Raw genomic sequence first — 19,134 nt, forward strand, 5'->3', positions numbered from 1 at the left:
GCCACTCGTCCGCGCAAAGTCATGCATTCAAAGTCTGAGATTTGGTATCATAGCATGCAACGCGAATACATACAACAGACGACAGGAGATATTCCACACTTCTCAAGGACGTGCATGCCCTTGTCCGTTTCCTCGCTTCCTTACAACTCCCTACTCACACCTGAACGGGACGGTAGTAGACCGTGGTGACGTACTTTCTTTTGTACCTCGTCGTGGTGCCCACGGCCAAGACTCCGCCTTTGATGCTGCTGGCTGTGAGATGGTTGAGCACCACGTGGTTGGGTGCCGGCAGAATGCTGTTGTCGTCGACGGTGCTGCTCGTGCTCGTGCCATTGCTAGGGTTGGCCGGTGACGAGTTGAGAATCACCTTCTCCAGTTGGCGCGGCAGTGCAGGTGGAAGAGGCAAAACGGCTCCGCCTCCATCGCTTCCATGCTGCGCATGGGCTGGCGCTTGACCGTCCTCTTCCGCCTCACGCTGAGCTTCTTCGGCCTCTTGCGCTTCGATGAGTGCAGTTGGAATTTCCGATGTCCACGTCTCCTCCTGGTCGTTGCCATCGTCGTCGAAGAGGTCGTCCAGTCCAAGTCGCATTGCTTCTGCCTTCCTCGCCTCCTCGATCAGGTTCATGGTGGTCTTCTTGGACTCGATCTTGGAGTTGCGCTCGCTGCGCCCGTTGTCGGCATCGGCTCCAGGCAGATCCTCTCCAGGCGCACTAAGCGGACCAGGATGCGCGGGCCCAACATTGGGTATCTCGACATAGTTGACCAAGTTGCCGTCTCCGTCAGTAGCCGTGGGCAGGTCGCGTGAGACGCGCCAACGGTCGTCGACGATGAATTTGAGACGATGAGTGCCCGGCGGCAGGTGGAGCACACAGGTGTGGTCTCGTTTCGACTTATGCAGCAGGATCTTGGACCTCCACTCGTTGGCAAAGGTTCCGGTGACAAACACTTCGCGGCCACCAGCACGCCATGTGAGCACAATCGGCATCAACGGAGGCTGCTGATTGCCCGCCTGAGCTTGTGCATGATGCGAGCTCACGCCTGCGCCAGGCTTTGCGCTCACCGGAGTGGTAGGCTGGCTAGCATGGCCTGCGCTTCCAGTCGCCGATGGTGTGCGCGGCGCTGACGGTGGGCGGGCACGGTCGGCTTTGGTGGTCGGAGACGACAGCTCGGAAAGTGGAGTGACACCGGGGATGGAAGCGCTCGGTGGAGCAGAGGTAAGCCCGGGTGGCAGAAGGGGCGTGTTGTAGCCGCTCTCGCCTCCGGTCTGCACGTCGACATGTGAGCGTCTGGCGGAGATGGGCTGGGTGGGTGGTCCGCTGGAAGTGGACGGTCCCACTGCTGGTGAAAGCGAACGCAGAGCGGCGGGTGCGCCCTTTCTCGTCGGCGTTTGAGCACGTGCGGCATGGCTCGAAGGCGTTGGAGTGGGCTCGCGGGATGACCGGCCAGTAGCGCCGCCGGCTGACTCGTCCGATGGCTGCGAAGAGCGCGCCTGTGCCCTTGACGCTCGTTGCGTTTCGTCCTTCTCTGTCGATGAGGTTGTTGCGGCAGCTTCGTCCGGCTCGCCTGTCGCTGGACTGCTAGGCAGATCTGTGACGTCGATACCTGCGGCCCGTGCTTCATCGACGCTTATTTCGGTGGAACCAGCGGCTTGCCTGGATGGTTCCTTGGACATGGCAAAGAAGCGGCCTCGATCCTCGGTGGGCGAGCTGGCTTTGCTGGCGTCTCCGGGAGGGATGACGACATCCTCTGTGTTGAGCACCGCGGCCGCTGCTCCGGCACCTGCAACAATGTGAGATGGGCGCGCATCGTCGTGATGGTGCATGAGCGAGGGCGAAGGTGAACGTTGACGTTCGGAGGACGGGCGGAAACGGTCCGAGTGCTGCGAGTAGATGCTAGCCGGTGGCGAGCTGGGGTGGACATGAGAGCTGGGAATGGCGGTGGGGATCTTGAGGTATGATGGAAGCGCAGCGGGAAGGCGTTGAGGGCCCTCCGCATCGTCTGTAGCATCGCCCGTAATGAGCGGCTGTGACGAGAGGACCGGACTCGAGCCACCGATAGGGGGCGAAGCAGTGGGATTGGTGCCAACGCTGGTGCCAACGTTGGGAAACAGGCTGGTTCCACCGACGCCAAAGAGCGGGTGACGTGTGGGTGCACGAGCCGCCACATTCGGCACGTGTTGGGGCTCGGACCCTTTGAAGGTGGTGGCTGGCACGGCATGGGCCTCAAAGCCAGTTGATGAGACACGAAGACCACTCGAGACACCCGTGGTTACGTGATGGCTTGGCAAACCGGCAGCATAGTGAGCCTGCGTGGCGACGGATGGGCTCGGGTGTGGTGAGACATAGTGTCGAGGATCGAAGTTGCCTGGTGATGGAGGGAGGGCAAGACCCTCGGTGAGTCGACGTGTGCGAGGATTGGCGCGAATGGCGGTCTCGATGCCGGAGCCAGGGGCAGGGTTGGATATCTCGTAGCTGGCAAAGTCGGTATCTCGATTTGAGGCTGAGGGAGACGAAGACGATGTAGAAGGCGCGGTGTCTAGTGGTGGCTCTTGCCCTTCCTTGACGGTGGCATAGGCATCGGCGGTCGTGGTAGCGGCAGTGGTGGAGCCTCGTCTCTGTGTAGCGAGGAAACCGGTGAGGCTTCCACTGCGTGAGCGATTGCGCTGCGGCGTAGTCGCACCGTCATGACTGCTTGCACGTCCAAAGATGGAAGCGGTTCTGCCGAGCCTAGTGCCCGACGACTGTCGATCCGAGATCTGACGTGATGCTGCGGATGATGGGTGAGCTGCAGCTGCACCGTTGCTGTGTGCGTGTGCTGCCTGGTGGCTGTGGTATCGCTTGATGGCTGGGTCGATAGCTGTGTCTGCAGCTGAAGCATCGCCAATGTTGGCGGCAGTGGAGTTGGCGTTGCCCATGATGACAAGTCGTTGTGCGAAGTGAAGCGTTTATCCGATCGCGTGGAGTCTATTCGGGGCTTGTGCGGGAGGTGATGATGCTGACCAGAGCGCTCACAGTCAGAATGGTGACTTGAGATGGATCATATATCACAGGGGCACGAGGAATGCGATGGAAGACGATGGACGACCTGCGTGATATGAATCCCTTTCAAACTGGTTCGTCGGACCCTCTTTACGGCTGCATGCTGGAAAAGATACTGATAAAAAGCTGCCGGTTGAAGTAGGTTGCCGGACGCTGGATTGTGAATTGTAGCGTTGCTGAGCCGTGGCTGTGATGAGTTGTGCAACCTGCCAAGTGCAATGTACGATCGGCGTCCGTGAGTCGACGGCGAGTCCGCTTGTGGTACGAGATCGGATCAAGGAGAAGGTGGACGCGGCAATTGAGTTGAGCGACAAGCGATTGATAAGGTTGTGGGGACGGTGCGACTCGCGCCGAGTGTGCAGAGGTGGGGAATCTTCGCGAATGTCCAAGAGCGAGAAGGTGGACGAGGTAGCGTGAGAGAGTGAGGTCTTTCGATACCGACGGCGGAGTCTTTGCCCCCGCACAGACAGATTGACGGAGGGAGCGAGGGGCCCGGTAGAGCTGGCCACGCCTTGTCGCTGCTGCTGCTGCTGCTGCTGCGACACAATTTAGCGGTGAGTAAGGTAGATGAATGCAAGGGCCAGACACAGGCACATGGATAGCGCCCTCGGCCAAAGAGCAGCGCTTTTCTGGCAACTCCCATCTGTGTGCCTTTCAACTGATAAAATCCAAAAAAATAAATGGGCGCTTTTTTCTGCGTCGCTCGAATCGCGCTGCAGCATGTGCATGCAGCTCGCTTGCGCAAGAAAGTCATCGAGCTGCCTAGGAGCGAGGGGCGAGGAGCGGCTCAGTTCATGTCTGCCAGGCCGTACCATGGGCACCGCCCTCAACATGTGCCTTCTAAGAGATCTAACATTTTCTTGATCTCACCCTACGTGCTTCCATCACCTGTGTATCGTCTATCAGGTGGCGACCACCGCCTCTTCATTGCCGAGCGATCTACAAGCAGCCACGGTCCGGATACAGTTGTTCAAACCTTTCAGCTTTGACACCCCACGTGCACCAAGAAGGACAGGGGTGTGGTGCTTTCCTCAGTTGCCGGGAGTGAAGCCATGTTGAGTCAGAATGATGTCGGAAACGCGTCATCAACTTTGACACTTGACACAACCACAAAGCGCCGGTTTCTCGGATTAGCTCCTCGCTTAGGGTACTCGCTGCTGCTGCTGCTGCTTCCTGGTCGTTTCTGGCTCATCCGAGAGCCGTCATGACGAGGCTGTAGCCACACTCGAGCAAGAGCGTGATGCAATCGAACGTCGGCTCGAGTTCGCTGGTCAGATATATATATACACTCTCGTACACTTTGATCGCGTGCCAGTTGGGGGTTGTTGTAGCCTCCTCCCCAAATCACAGCCTCTGTTCCAATTTCAACACGTTCACAATGTCTTCCTCCGATACTGCAGCAGCTAAACAGGCAGCCGGACAGCTGCAAAAGGATCAAGCAGAGCTCACTGGCTCCGACCACCTCAAGTCGGCCGGTCACACCGAGTTCCAGCATGGCAAAGGAATTGAGAACGCACAGGAGGGAACCGGCGCATCAGGGTGAGTGGACCGACTACGAGGCGGCTCGCATTGTCGTGCAGAATGGCCGAACGTGATTCAGACGCTGACCCTAACATCCTCGGTATCTCCGCCCGATAGTTTTGGTCAGGTAGCAGGTGCCAAGGACGCCGTCAAGGAACAAGCCTCAGCTAACAAGGACGAGTGAATTCTCTCATTCCAAGCCAAATGACGTGTCTACCATCACAAACGCAGACGTGTGTGACAGACCATGATGAGATTGAGCAAGGACAAGTTTGCAAATGTGTCAACATGCAAGGTACAAGTACAAGTGTGAGGGATGAATGCAAGTGCGGACGGATCGACGGCGGCGCGTCTAATAGTACAGACAATGGGAAGAAAGGGTGTTCATGGATCAAGCGTCGACCTCCATGCTTGGAACGGGCCGGTCGACCCTGTCATCCGAGAGAGGTGCTGCACCAATGCCTTCGCAAGCAGCTCGGATGCCTCGTGTCCATACTTGACGCTCCCAATCAAACCCGCCTGCACGGTAGCGTGCAATCTGTTCCTTAGTGACCCACGCTGGTGTCAGCCACGGGTCCTCGTACCCCGCTGCGCCCTTGACACCCTCGAGTCCTCCCAGAGCTGTCGGCGCTTTGCGTACAGAGAAGAGTGCGCTTGCATCGTCCAGAAACGCCAGAGGTCCTTCGAAATCGAGGATCATGTCGAGACTCCACGGTCTTCGGTCCGCAGCGTCTGCTCCGCCTGCGGCCCCGTTCGCCGAGGCTTGTGCTGCCTCCTTTTCTCGTCGTGCTGTCTCGAGGTCTAGCAGCCTCTGACGCTCCTCGCGCTCTAGACGCTTTCTGCGCTGTTGGGCCAGAAGCTCGTCCGGATCTCCACCCTTTTCGAGCTCACGCATCATCTCGAGCCGCTCCTTTTCGCGCTCCTCGCGCTCCGCCTCCTCCTGCTGGCGTACCCGCTCGGCGCGTGCCTTCCTTGCCTGCTTCTCCTCTTCGTCCACGCGGGCTTGTCGATCCGACTCTTGCTGCGAGATGTTTGCCGAGCTGGCGATGGCGGAACGATGTGCGGCTTGGTACTGCTCGAGCTTGGCGTTGGTGCGTGGAAGATCGATCTCGTGTATGAGGTTGAAGGTGATCTCTTCGACTTCCTCCAGGTAGTCATTGTACGCTTTGAGATCCACAAAGTCTTCTTGACGGCGGTTGAATAGTTTGGCCACCGTGCGTCGGACGGCAACTTCGCGTTCCACTCCAAGGTCCTGGAAGGTCTGCGCAGTGAACTGATTCTTGGATACCTTCTTGCCGCACTCTGGACACGGTGCTGGACCGAGCGAAAAGATGCGATCGATGCACGATTCGCACATCTTGTGGTAGCATGGACTGACCAGTAGACGCAGACGAGGGTTGAGGTATCGGTCTGTCTTGCATTGCGGGCACTTGTCGTCGGATGAGGAGAACTCTGAAATGCGGCGCGACTTGTCCATGACGGCTCGTGGACCCGAAGCCGCAGTGGGTGCATTCGGTCGAGATGGACCACCAGGTCTGCTGGGTACTGCAGACGTGGAAGGGCGACCTGATCCGGTCCTACGCATTGCCGACATATTTGAGACGATCTTGTAGATGTGGTTGCGAGGCAGACCCTCCGAGTCCCTCAGTAAGGGTTTTGAGGTGGAGGCTTTGAAGCTCAGCGGCTCGCACAGATTGATGGCTCGAGCAGCTTCAGAATTTGGCTCAGTCACGTGTGCTCAGCGCTTTTTCTTTTTCTTTTTGGCGGGACGGATCTTCACTTCAATTCTTCTCAACTCGAACGAGATGGCCTCCTTCTTTCTTTGCATCCACCATCACCTCTGCTCAACATGTAGCCTTCCTATCCTCGCGAGTGCGACTGTCTCATTCGTCGATACACAGCGTACAAAGCCACTCGTGTGCTGATGCGATGCCTTCGAACCTGCACTGCTGGCAGGCAACACTTGGCAACCGCTTGAACCACGTATCATCGACAGCGTTCCAACCACATCCTGAGCCTCGCCTTCACATTTCATCCTGCTCCTACACCCATCTCTCCTCCCTCGCTCTCACTCCCAAAACCCGCAATCTCGGTGACGCATCCCTCGTCTCTCTTCTCGAGAGCCGCGGCCCGGCCAGTCTCGCTACCAAATCTGCCCTTGTTGCGCTGTTCCACTTTGAGGCTCTTCGTGAGCTTCGGTGGAAAGGCACTGCAAGACAGTTAAGAGGCTATGTCGGGTGAGGATGCGTTTCACGTTCGAGGCTATCGGCGGAAGATTGATTTTCTTGCGGGACTTTAAAACCATCGTCAGGAGGCGCCCTCGAAAAGAGCGTCGCTGCCCATGATTTGGGGATGACCTACTGTCCCGACATTCCTTTTCTAGTCGTCTTCTATGGCTTTGCCTACGTTCAACGCCGAGCGCAAATGTAAGTCGGTCTTGGTCTGAATGCGAACCATGGCGCTTCCGCCATCGTGCGACAGGATGATGATAATCATGTTTCATGAAGCAACGGCTGCAGACTTCCGAATCGCTTTTGCGATTCTGCGTCTCAGAACGATGCACGTGTCGAGCAGATGGCTCACAGCTGCTCGTCAAGAAGCGGTCCGCGCATCTGCTCAGAGTAAAAGGCAATGCTGAACATGTATACACGGAGCAGAAGAATCCAGAGGGGTTTGTCTTGACATCGAGATCCAGTGGCTAATCACGGACGTCTGTCTATCTTGCTCTTCGTGATGAAATACAATGTCAGCCCCTAACTCCAGAACTGTCTCTGTGGCTGTGATTGCGAGGTCAGCCTGTGCTACATTCGGCGATGGTGTGTCTAGTTGATGCTTGTAGTGAGAAGGAGCCAACAAGGGTCTCACCGAAATCCCGGCTCTCGGCTCAATTTGTCGTTGCCGCACGGTTCCACACTGAATTCGAGCTCGACTTGACGTGGAGGCTCTGTGCACTCGCTTCCGCACCAACCCACTTGATTCATCTCATCGAACACCGTTCCGCTCGAACGCTTACGCATCCGACTGCAAGGGCAAGCATCCGAGCATGGCGAACTCGGACTGAATCAACCACTTTCACCGTTTCAGAACCCGCGCTAAGGTACCAGATGCACGACAAGGCACGGACAAACGTCTGTCAATACAATCGGACACCATGAACGCTGATGGCGTCAATGTTGCCGAGCAGCAGCGCGAAGAGGAAGAGGTCGAATTCATCCTTGGTGCGCTGCCATCTATCTGGCGCAACACTCAGAATGTGCTCAGAGATCTCGGGTACCAGGGAGCACTTGACCATGTCGAGGAGGACGAGCTCAGGCATCGCGGAACACACACAGGTGGCAAGGGACAGAGCGAAAATGACGGAACCGGCCCTTCTACCGCTTCCATTCTCGAGAGTGGTGACGAGGAAGAAAAGGTCTGCCGCATGTGCCTGTCTTCCGAGGACGAGCTCGGTGACGATGGCATGACTTTAGGTCGTCTGATTGCTCCTTGCCATTGCGACGGAAGCATGCGATACGTCCACGACACCTGTCTCGATCAGTGGCGTCGCAAATCGGCCGCTACCGAAGCTGCGCGCGTTTGCGGACAGTGCCATGCCCGCTACCGCTTCAAACGGACGCCCTACTCGAATCTGATGGCCTTTGTGCAGGCCAGCCAAATGCTCCGCATCCTCTTTTGCGTCTTTGTCGTATTCGCCGCATCCCTCATCTTGGGCGTCGCTGCCTTGGTATCTCTCCGCACAATCGCCTCCCTCAAAGCCACACCACTAGCCTTCGTCAGAGATGCAGCCCTTCGCACAGTGCAGCTCGACAAGAGACCCTGGAACATCACCCTCCATCAAGACGAAGCGGTGGCAGACGTCTGGGTCCCCTCGGATCTTTTGCAACTGAGCCGAGGCGGCCTCAACTTTCATATCGACCACGAGATCTACGAGAGAGCCGATCTAGAGGTTTTTGCCCGCATCCGTCAACAAGAACTTCACAATCCGACCTACTGGAAGCTCGTCAAGCGTCCGCTCTCGACCTGGCGAAGCAACTACACAGACAATATGGTCATCCGTGCCAAGCTTCAATCCGGTGAAAACGTCTCCGAAGAGCTTGACCGCATCTCTCGCGGTCTGCCTCTGTTTCCCTTGGACGACTGGTACCGTGATGCGAGTCCAGCACGATTGGCAAACTCGTCGACAGCAGCGGCTGCTTCGACGTCAGGTTTACAGACGCCGTTCAGTCTAGCACCTTCTCTCCGCGAGAGACTCGTTGGTCCCGACTTCAAGTTTGGCTTTCACTTGCCCTTCCTCTCCTCGAGACGCAACGTAGATCACGATGCTGCGGATCAAGACGAGGTAGAACTTTGGCAGCGACAAAACATGACCATCAAGTGGGTGTACGAGGAGTCGCCCGGCGACATCATCCCCGATCCTGCCGAACACTTTTTGGTCCGTGCGCTTCCCGAATGGCTTGGCTTTGCACGCTACATCCTGTACGGCTTTGTGCTTGCCATGGTCGACCGCTTCTACTTTGTGATTGGCGTCTTTCAGCCGTGGTGGTCGTCGATCGCGAGGTCAGCGTTGCAACTTGCGCTGCTGTTGCTGGAGTCTCACAGGGAGCTGCTGTGGTGCGCGAGCAAAGCGGCTGTCGCGGGGCTCATCGCGTATATCGACGTCGAATTGGAGCCTGTCCGCTGGAATCCGGGTAATGCGGTGATCATTGGACCGCCGAGAACGCGTCGGCGAAAGATTGCCGCGGTGGTCAGGGATGTACTTGTGTCTGCAGCGGACAGCGTCTTTGGTCCTCTGTGGCTCAACTGGTGGGGCGGGTATTCTCTGTCCGTATACATGGCACCACGGCAATTCATGACGACCGAGCGGGTGGAATTGACCCAGCTCGCTGCCGTGTTCGCTCCCGCGATCACCTTGCTCGTCGACGTCGCCGTGGGCGGGCTGGGCTCGTTCAGCGATCGAGCCGCCAGATTCCAGAAATCGCACACTACCAGATGGACACACGCAGATTGGGTACACAACGACTACTCTGCATCCGAAGGCTACCGTCGCATGATCGCGACGCTGCTGGGTGACGACGACGCCAGACAAGCATCGCTATACGATCTCTGGCTGGAGACGAGTCGGTCGCGCCTGCTTCCGGGACGGACACGGCCGCTTCGGATGGCACTGATGCCCAAGCTCGACACGTGGAGGACGGTGATGCTGCTCGGATGTCTGTTGACGACCACCGTGGCGCTGCTGATCGCTACGAAGCTGGCGTGGGATACGACCATCTCCCACTTTGCGAGGCAAGCGTGGCGTTCGCTGGTGTGCATCTATCAGCTCATCATGCATTCGGGTGATAGCTTCCGTCAGCTCTGGCGACAGACGTGGCAGACGTCGCTATCGATCGCTCGTTACACGACTCGCAAGGTCGGTGCTTTGGCAGGTCAGCTCTGGCGAAGCGTCAAGAGGCTGATACCGGGACATCGAGATGTCAGTGCTGACGGCTCGAACGATGCATTCGATCGCGATGCGAGCGTCTCTGGGAACCAAGAGCCGCAGGAGCAACCAGCACAACAACCGGCGCCAGCGATACCGGAGCCGCTCCAGAACGATCCCTTCCTGCAGGGCTCTCACATCGGACTGTTCGGCGCCATCCTGGGTCACGTCGCATCCATCTACGGCTGCATTCACGCATTCGTGTTTACAATGCGCTTCATCTTGGTCTACCTGCCCTTTGAACCGTTCATGATCATCTATACGATGTTGCAGAAGCTCATTCAGGTGGACGTAGCCAACACCGAGGTGCTGGGCAGGGAAGATCGGGCGTGGTAGATTTGTATCGCACGAAATGCTCATTTGTTCAAATGTGCGAAGCACAGCTGACATGACTGTGTCGACGACTTGAGCTATGCAAATCGAGAGTGGAGGAGGATTCTGTACAGGTGGTGTGGTAGCCGAGGAGGGGTTCCGTAAGGGTCTTTGATAGGGTTCAGCCACTTCCCAACAAAGCGGTTTGAGCTGCTTCGTGTAGTTGAGGATGAGTGAGGTGCGACATCTCAGCTCAGATTGATGCGGCCTGAGCTAATACAATTTCAGGCGGGCTTGGCCGTCGGAGCGGCTATAGAGACGAGCAGATATAGATGACGAGATGAGGTGGCTTGTCGCCTAGAGGTCACGCGATGCAGATGTCTCCAGTACGCCTTTTGGTTGGTCACACGCACCACCTCTGCCTGGTACATGATCGGCGATGCCCGGTCGAGACCGCAACGGTCGGAAGAGGAAAAGAAGGGTTTCCTACATCCGCCTTCAGAGGTAGCGTTGGATGAAGACCTGGGATCGGCGGCTTTCAGTCTCTCAATGTGCGACCATGACGCTGTATGGTCGACGATGGCGCCATCCGGTCGGTGGTGCCTTTCCGGTTCCTAGCTCGCTCGGACGCCTAACTCCGACTACTTGGCAGGCCGATCGCTGACGTGTGCCGAGATGCTTGTCTTGTCTCGGCACCAGATGACGGCATCTCTCTCGCTCGGCTGCTGCCGCGTGAATCACAGACGCTTCCAATCGCGGGGTAAGAGAACCAATACGATCTGCTGCATCCTTTGCAAGCGAGTCTTTTTAGCTAAACAGTGACTGTCAAATTGAACACAGAGTCCGCCCGCGACCGTGATTCGGTTTCTCTGCGGGAGAGAGAGAGCATGTCGTTACCACCGGTCTATTGCAAATCCCTCTCACATTTCCGGTTGCATCGGCTGCGGGTTGCCACCCACAGGGTGCCGGGGTCGATCGTAGGAACACGCAAAAACGTCATCGCGTCATGTCGGAGTGTAGCGCGACCATTCGCCGTGAAGAAAATTTGGCTTGCTGCAATGGATCGCTCCTACGACATCGAGGTGGTTCCAAACCTTACGCAGAAATGGTATCGGACCGAACGGATGAGATTACTGGCAGTCCTTGGACAACCGTCGGCGTCTGACGTCTCGTGTTATGCTACCTTCCGCTACATGCGATTGATAATGAGGGAATGCCACCGCGTATCGGGGACCCGATTGATTCGTACTAGATCTTCAGCACCAGCGAGAGCCTGTCTGCTTCGCGCGTCGGAGGAGATTTTTTTTTTTCGAACGACAATCCATCGTCGAAATGCTTTGAAAATCGAGGCACTAAAATCCAGGCTCAATCCTGTCGCTGTTCCCAGAGCATCACATCGGTACAGTCTGCCGTCACCAAAGCCAATGCACAAAGTCAGCATAATCTAGCCCGTCGCGTCCAAAACTTGACAGGGACAAAGGTAAGCCGCTGGTTGTAGGCGTGTGTGATTCGCTCAGACTGCAAAGTTTTTCAAGCTCGGCGAAGGCACATCGCACAATCATTCTTTTGGAAACGCGAATGGCGTTCTATTCCTCACTGTTTCGCAGCAGACAAAGGTTCACATCGCCGAACAATGGAGCTATGTTAACTGGACCTCGCCGAGAGCACGGTCAAAGAGTTGCTCGTAATGATTGCTGCAGCCACACACGTGCAAGCTTTATCTTTGGTCGCCCACGGGAGCAGTGGTCGAGCGAACGGGAAGGGCCACGTTTTCCTTCCGAGACAGCCTACCGTGCACATGGACGCGCTCTCGCCCGTAACGTTTCTCCGTCGTCCCCGACCAGCTGTCTCTCGTTGGACAGATACGTCTATCTGACCATCGCCTATGATACGACATACGCAAAGACCAGTTCCGGAATTCGGTGATTGGGCAAGACGGGTCCCATCCCGCAGCACGATGTTCAAGTCAGCTGCATTTTCTTGGCACTCGTGTCGCGTACCTCACCGTCCAATGGCAAGGCGGAAAGAAATTGGCTGGCTGCGGTGCTCTGCGCCGGATTGCACGCGTTTATTCCTTTCTCGTCGCAGCCCCCGTTGTCTTCATCCTTTCATGATTCACTGTGACTTGCTCTCTTCTTCTGAGCTCGCCATTGTTCGCAAGAGGTCCGAGCGACGAGAGATAAAGGGCCAGAACCACTACACCTCATTTCGCACGGTTTCCGTCGGGACTCGACAACCTATCTTTGATGCGCCGCCCCTAAACCCCGCATTTCGAATTTCTTCCTGCACAGGGAGTCGAGTCTGCAGCGGGGCTTGCAGCTAAACTTGTGCTGCAGAGCATCGAGCTGGCCGCAGATTCGTCGACAACTTTGTCCGGTAGAAGTGCCCCCACTCTCGAAGAAAGAGTGGCGTCGATGATTGGCAGCGCGATTGCTTTCCCCTCCCCTTTGATTCTGACCGGATTTTCCGATTGGTCCTTTGGTCGCCCACGTTCAGACGTGGCTTAACGAGAGGTGCAGCACCGGCAACTTTGGAGTGCCATCAACTTGTTGCAGCTAGGAGGTGCAGAAGCGCAAACAGGAAAGCGCACCAGCTGCCGAGTGAGAGCGTCAGCTTTTGGTAGACGTTTCGAGAGCCTCTTCTAAACCCCAAGACTCGGAGTCGGGACGGTGAGCAAGTTCGATCGTCGAAAATCAACCACAGTGAGACCTCTTGATCCGTTCCGCCGAGGGAAAGAATCCTGAGCGACTGGCCTGGACCTGCTCCCCTGCCATCCTAGCTTGGACTCAGACGCCGCTTGGAGCTATTTCGAGCAACGACGGCATCACAGTCGGAGCCCAGAGTGAGTCTAGGAATGGACGTCGATCGCCGGGGGACACAAACCCGTACGCGAGGTCGAAATTGAAAAAAAAAATGCGGGGTAAACAGATCCGTAATCATCACGAGTCGAGCCTTTGTCAATCGTTGCCCCGCAAAGTACTTGTCGAGAAGCGACAGAGCGTGATCACAAGGCTGGTGTGGTCTACAATGCACGGTGCAGTGTACGCTAGACCTCTGCGGAGTCCTCTTGCCGGCGTGAACGAGATAGACTGACGGGCTTCTCCGAGTTTCTGCTCTCGCGAACAGCTGACCTCGCTTTCCATCAAAGATCAAATTTGTTGGGAAGGACTGACTGCATGGGTAAGCGCGGCGGCACGGAAGGCGTATTCCGTCGTAAGCGAGCAACGTCTTGCCAAGCTGATGCGCTCTGCAGTAGTTCGCGGCAAGGGGCTTGTGCTCGCGATCCACCGCATACTGTAACACCAGAGTCTCTTTGCTCACATGCTGTGTCGCAAGCGCCTTTTGACGGTTCGGTTGGGAGAGATGCGATAGTTTGCTAGCTGCGTCTCGCTTGACAATGAACGAGGGTTCTCAGCCATCGTCTTGACAAGCGAGGCGGCTGAATCTGAGTAGAACAATTTGTATTCCAAGATTCAAAATCCGAGAGCCGCCATTGACAAGCGGAAAAACAACGACGCCGTGTAGATGTGCGGCTACTAGAAGCAGATCGGGCCCCGATTGGATATAAATTTCTGAAATTCACACTAGAAACTTCCATTGAGGCTCCACATCGTACGTCGACATCCTTCCAAAAAATGTCGCCTACTCGCTCGGCGACTGATGTATGGGACTGACGCAATATCGACGCTCTATCTCGGAGTCTACGTCGCAATTTCCGCGGGCTTGTCGAATCTGAATCCGGATACTATATGCGGTTAGCGACACAAAGTGTCAACGTGTTCCATTTCTTCCACACTTTTTGCTAACTAGAGGCTCAGTCACGTCACGACGCCGATGAAGGACGAGAGCACGTTCCCTTTGCCTCGATAATTGGCCGGCACACGCAACTGCAATGCGCATTCTCTTCTGTCATATCACGGCAGTGCATCCTGCAGTCACAGCATGTGGGACGTCATGAGCGTTGCACCAAAGGAGGCCGCCCGATCGACGTGTTGTGCAGACTTCATGTGCAAAGGGAGGATCGACCAATGGCGTCTGTTTGAGGTCCAACCCTGCTTTTGTTCCTTGCTTTTGTTGGCTACCGAAGAATTCAGCGAAGAAAACCCTGGTTCCATTTGCTTAACCCTGATTCCTCTCGCCGATCCTTCGTATTGTATGCCTCGCTTGAACGATTCCTTTCATGGCCATGAAGAGAGGCAGTGTCAATGGAATGGTCACTAGCAGCTCAGGGTTGCAAAACTTTTCCTGTCGGATATGCACTTTCGATGCTGTGCGATTCGATCCGCAGAGAACCGTCGCGGTCGGCGATCTTCCGCCAGAACGGGTCGGCACGTTTTCGAGCAAAAAAATTTGGATCCACTGTGTGTATGCAACCGTGGAGGTCCACCGCACAGCCTGACGATCATCAACCCTCACGGTAACTCGTTACAACGGATTCGGCTGTACCGGCAGTGTCGTCGTGTCGACTTTGCGTTCACTTGACATCTGCTCAACGTGTCAGCGACGTCGCAAAAGGCACGTTGCTAGCCCTCAGTCAGCTTCGCCGGCGATCGTTGCTTCATTGTCGTGGTACAGCAAAGCGGCTCGAGACGCGACACGTCGACCGATTGGTGAGAACGTTGCTCCTACCAGTCAGCCAGGACATGAACTGAGCAACGTTCTTGGAGCCTGTTGCTTCAGAAGCCGCCTTCTCGGCATCAGCGTATTGATGGCGATGTCGAGACCGATGGGAAACAATACAAAAATAGATTTTCGAAAACATTTACTGAATGACTCGGTCATGCAAAACGGCAAAATGGCGTGCCTGGCCCGAAGGTCTCAGTCAGGCGAAACAGTTTGCTCGTCACTTTCGGCGTCGATCTGACGAGCTTCTTGTTTATTTTTATGTTTTTTTTTTTTTCCAACTATCTGATATTACGCAGGGCACAAGGCCGCGTTGTGCTGTGCTGTTCAGCGTTTTCTGCTCCCGCCCCTAGAAACGATGGCGTGCCGCTGCGAAAGATGGTGCTGCAACGCACTGCGAGTCATGATCCCTGCAACCCTTTCGTTAGTTAACTTAAGCTATTTTCAGGTGACCTGCTTTCCCTTGAACCCTGCTTCGACCTCAGCTTTGCGTGATGCCTTGCAGCCCAAGCTTAGCTACGAGCGTACATCCGTCGCTTGCGTGCTGATCATGACCCACGTCCCGTCTTGTGTGACTCAAAGTACTCTTATTCACGACAGGCTGTGCTATCCCATGCCGTGGAGGAGCGTGTTCCTTTCATCCATTTTTTTGGCCTGCATACCCTCGATTCTTCGCGCTTGGCTCTTCGCTGCTGTCACATTTCATTCGGGCTCTATCGTATTGCAACACATTCGGTGCTAAGCACGGTGGTGACGGCAGTAGCCAGTGCTGCTTCCGTGGACGAGGACCTGAGCGTTACCGCGACCGCCTCGGTCGGTCTGTGAGGGTGACTTGGACGTCCCACATTGAGTCCCCTCCTCCTCGTGCTTGTGTTGAGTGATTGCCTTCTCCTCCTCCCCTAACGACCATAACGTTATCCTCCCCCTGCCTTCACTCATAACCATCCTTCCCGACCAGCATCCGACCCAACCTTTGTCCTTCTGTCAATCACGACAATCGCCTACGAGTCATCCGCCACTCTGTCGACATTGCATACTGCACGACGTTTGCCGCTGCAGAACACACCAACCGATTCTGTCACGTCAGCCTGCACTGCATAAGCCCCCACTGCTGCTGCAGCACGCACCTTTGACCCCCTTCTCTGCCATCACATCCTCCTCCTCGCACCAAAAAGCTTGGACCCTCGTCTGCACTCGTCATCTATCACACTAAGCCACGATATCGACGTGCTTGTGATCATTCAGAGTCACCCCTATCGACCGCTCCCAACAGGCACTTTTGCGACAGACACATAAGTACTCTTCCCGGCCAGCAACGTCGCGAACCCCGTGCCCCGTTTGCCCTCCTGTGTACGACCTCGACATCCCTTCACATCTAGCAACCTTTCTTCTCTGCTAGCCTCGACATTACACTCCGCCTCGATCGACCCACGCCCATAAGCGCCAAACCAGCACCGACTTGCTCCGCCGCTACCGTCCGTCGAACCCTCTAGCTGTTGCACTACAGCTCGGGGACCCTCTTTACCAACAAGTCGGCCACGGACTGGCGGGCCCTCACGCATCCCAGTGTCAACACCATGGCCGGCATCTATCGACGTTCGCTTGCTCGCCTTGGGCGTAGGCAGAGCGAGGTCTCTGAAGTCCGCACCACTCCCGCCGACGAACTCTCATCGTGGCTTGGCGACGACGTCTGCACCAACTGCGGTGCCTCCACACCGCACGGCAAGCTCTTCTGCTCCGAATCCTGCAAGCTCGCCGACGCAAATCAAGTGGCACAGGCTTCCCTCGTCGAGAGGCTAGCCTCGCCGCTGCCCAAGTCGGACGAGTGGACCAAGCTGGATGAAGCGGACAAGTTCCGTTACCCTTGCCCTCCTTCGCCCAGTCTGCTCGCTCAGATGTCAGCACCGCTCCGCACCACCTACCTCACATCGCCGGCCCTCGCTGCCTATCAGAGCTCGCTACCGGTATCGAGGGGTCGCGTCAGTCTTGCCTCTTCCACTTCCAACGATGTTGGCACTGGCGAGGCACGCCACACCAAGAAGCGAAGCAGCTCCCAGTCCACCTTCTCCTCCATCTCGGAATCTGGCGCAAGCCACAGCGGCTTTGCAGGCACCGACCCATCGACGCCATCGCCGGCATACGGACCCACGGAGGACGAGTCGAGCGATCTCGATGCTCATGACTTCCAGCTGCCTCCCTCAGTCAGCACCGCTAGCTCCGTGATGCTTCGCAAGAGTTCCAAGTCGTCGACTTCGCCATCTTCATCTGCATTCGCACCACACGCAGCAGCGGCGGCGCCATACCCCATCACCGCTGATGCTCGCACGCCCAAGTCTCCCCTGTGGTATGCACGCCGACCAAGCAACACCAACTCGCGCGGTAGCTGGTACACTTCGCCTGCCATCACCGCCACCACCATGGCCACCGCCACCAGCCAAGGCCACGCCGTCGGCGCATCTGCATCGCCCAAGATCGTCGCTTCGGACGCTCGAGCTCGCCCGAGCGGCACCGAGGCGACCTTGACTCGCAAGTCTGCAAAGGATATCCTCTCGCAAGCCATCTCTTCGGCCACCTCCCCGAGCCACCACACCACCGGCGTCGACCCAACCAAGACGTTCGGTGTTCGTCGTGGACGATCCGAGCAACTCGACACGCGATCTCCACCTCCCGTCCACTCGGTCGCCTCGTCTGCCGGCAGGACTCTGCGTGGTGCCAGCCCTCTCAGCTCGCGAGCATTCAGTCCTCGCAGCAGCACTGAGCTTGGCTGCGACCGGTGCCGAACCATCTCGAACCTTTCGGGCGAGCACAACGTCTATGGCAGCAGCTTTGTCTCGTCCAACTCTCGTGGTGGTTCGACCTCACCTCGTCTCGAGGCGGACGAGCGCTACCGCAGCATGAAGCAGCTGCACAAGCACTCGCACAGCGCTGCCGCCGGTCTCTTCTTCACTCACATGCAGTCGCGAAACTCGCCCGACGCCGACGAGCCTCAGGCTGCTCAAGAAGATGAGCGACAGGGACGTCGCATCCAGTCCTCTCGTCATCGCAGTCCACGCTCTGAGCTGGTCGAGGATGCGCAGCAAGATGTGCGCGGAACTCCCCCTCGTGGCCGATCCAAGGCTCGTGGTAGGAGCTCGCAACGTCGCAGCCCCAGCCCGCCACGGGCAGCAGCCAGGCGCGATGCAGAGGTCCCCATCGAGGCGAGCTACCCCTCGCCGGCCCCCATCTCTCCACGATCGCAGCCCATCTCGATCTCCATGATGGCTCGCGACGCGCGACGAGCCAGCGACGAAGGCACCTACCACAACGACGAAGAGCTCAAGTCTGCGTTGCCGGATCGCCCGTCCCCGCTGAAGCTCATCTCTGAAAAGGAGACCTTGGCTACTCTTGGTGCATCTCCCTCCGCCCAGGCCGAGTCCCGCGGACGCGATCGAGGCAGGAGCACGCGACGTGGCCGAGGATCTCGAGAGCGAGGATCAACCTCGCGATCCCGGTCTCGCTGGATCCACCAGGACTGCGAGCTCACCTGGGCCGGCTATGGCCACCGTGACTCGGACCGAGGCGAAGTGGCGCCTCGTTTTGCCAACACCAAGCAGCAACAACGATCTCCTCGCACACGCGTCGCACGCGCCATGCCGGAAATCTCCGATCCGGGCTTCGACGACGTCGACCTCGAGCTTGACGGCGACGATGAACGCGAGGAGCCGCAATCTCTGTCGTCTGGTGGCAGTTTTGCATCGTCCGCTCCGCGTGGACGAACCAGCATTCGTGCTTAAAAAAAGGTTGTGCGAGATGATCAACTCCGACGTTGAACGCTTATAAAAGCGTCTCCGAAGCATCTCTGCAACTCAAAAAGGATCTCAACGATCTCCCTTCGTCACCTTTTCCAACACCTAGCATTCAACTCTATAATCATTCACAACCCAACAGCATCGAAAACAATCTTGTAATTTTAGCAAAACACCCTCAAAAGAGAATCAGGTTCACGTCACCAGAAGGTATCACTCAGCATCGATCTCACCACTTTCTAGGAAGTCAAAATTTTCAAAACACATCAAAGGCAGACCTTGTTTGTGGTAGAAGTGCATGTGAGGGTGAAAAAATGGATACATTGATACAACAGAGCAAGGGCGGGGTAAGACGGTGTAGAAAGAAGGGGGGGGG

The 19,134-nt window shown here is 56.8% G+C and overlaps 7 protein-coding genes across 7 annotated transcripts in view; 3 read left to right on the forward strand and 4 right to left on the reverse strand.

Moving 5' to 3' along the window:
- Window positions 1-154: 154 nt before the first annotated feature.
- PHSY_007021 (predicted AMP-activated protein kinase beta subunit) lies at window positions 155-2,914 on the reverse strand (the record flags this gene model as incomplete). The annotated part of the gene is made up of 1 exon (XM_012337617.1): window positions 155-2,914. One exon carries the CDS (start codon window positions 2,912-2,914, stop codon window positions 155-157), a length of 2,760 nt encoding a protein of 919 aa, XP_012193007.1.
- A 1,502-nt stretch (window positions 2,915-4,416) lies between these two features.
- On the forward strand, window positions 4,417-4,743 carry PHSY_007022 (high affinity methionine permease; the record flags this gene model as incomplete). The annotated part of the gene is made up of 2 exons (XM_012337618.1): window positions 4,417-4,577; window positions 4,677-4,743. The coding sequence occupies 2 exons, from the start codon at window positions 4,417-4,419 to the stop codon at window positions 4,741-4,743; spliced, it is 228 nt and encodes a 75-aa protein (XP_012193008.1).
- A 207-nt stretch (window positions 4,744-4,950) lies between these two features.
- Window positions 4,951-6,036, reverse strand: PHSY_007023 (hypothetical protein; the record flags this gene model as incomplete). The annotated part of the gene is made up of 1 exon (XM_012337619.1): window positions 4,951-6,036. The coding sequence occupies one exon, from the start codon at window positions 6,034-6,036 to the stop codon at window positions 4,951-4,953; it is 1,086 nt and encodes a 361-aa protein (XP_012193009.1).
- Window positions 6,037-6,702: 666 nt separating this feature from the next.
- On the reverse strand, window positions 6,703-7,875 carry PHSY_007024 (hypothetical protein; the record flags this gene model as incomplete). Its single annotated transcript, XM_012337620.1, has 3 exons — window positions 6,703-7,171; window positions 7,425-7,580; window positions 7,700-7,875. 3 exons carry the CDS (start codon window positions 7,873-7,875, stop codon window positions 6,703-6,705), a joined length of 801 nt encoding a protein of 266 aa, XP_012193010.1.
- Window positions 7,876-7,980: 105 nt separating this feature from the next.
- Window positions 7,981-10,374, forward strand: PHSY_007025 (hypothetical protein; the record flags this gene model as incomplete). The annotated part of the gene is made up of 1 exon (XM_012337621.1): window positions 7,981-10,374. The coding sequence occupies one exon, from the start codon at window positions 7,981-7,983 to the stop codon at window positions 10,372-10,374; it is 2,394 nt and encodes a 797-aa protein (XP_012193011.1).
- Window positions 10,375-11,237: 863 nt separating this feature from the next.
- On the forward strand, window positions 11,238-18,746 carry PHSY_007026 (hypothetical protein; the record flags this gene model as incomplete). The annotated part of the gene is made up of 4 exons (XM_012337622.1): window positions 11,238-11,595; window positions 13,130-13,192; window positions 14,803-14,960; window positions 16,506-18,746. The coding sequence occupies 4 exons, from the start codon at window positions 11,238-11,240 to the stop codon at window positions 18,744-18,746; spliced, it is 2,820 nt and encodes a 939-aa protein (XP_012193012.1).
- A 225-nt stretch (window positions 18,747-18,971) lies between these two features.
- The window catches only part of PHSY_007027 (hypothetical protein), a gene marked incomplete at both ends in the record, with an annotated part of 3,800 nt that continues 3,637 nt past the window's right edge, over window positions 18,972-19,134 (reverse strand). The window contains one exon of the mRNA XM_012337623.1: window positions 18,972-18,997. Coding sequence (XP_012193013.1) covers window positions 18,972-18,997 — 26 coding nt within the window. The remainder of the gene's footprint in view (window positions 18,998-19,134) is intronic.

This window comes from Pseudozyma hubeiensis (assembly GCF_000403515.1).
Source record: "Pseudozyma hubeiensis SY62 DNA, scaffold: PHS68, whole genome shotgun sequence".
NCBI lineage: Eukaryota > Fungi > Basidiomycota > Ustilaginomycetes > Ustilaginales > Ustilaginaceae > Pseudozyma > Pseudozyma hubeiensis.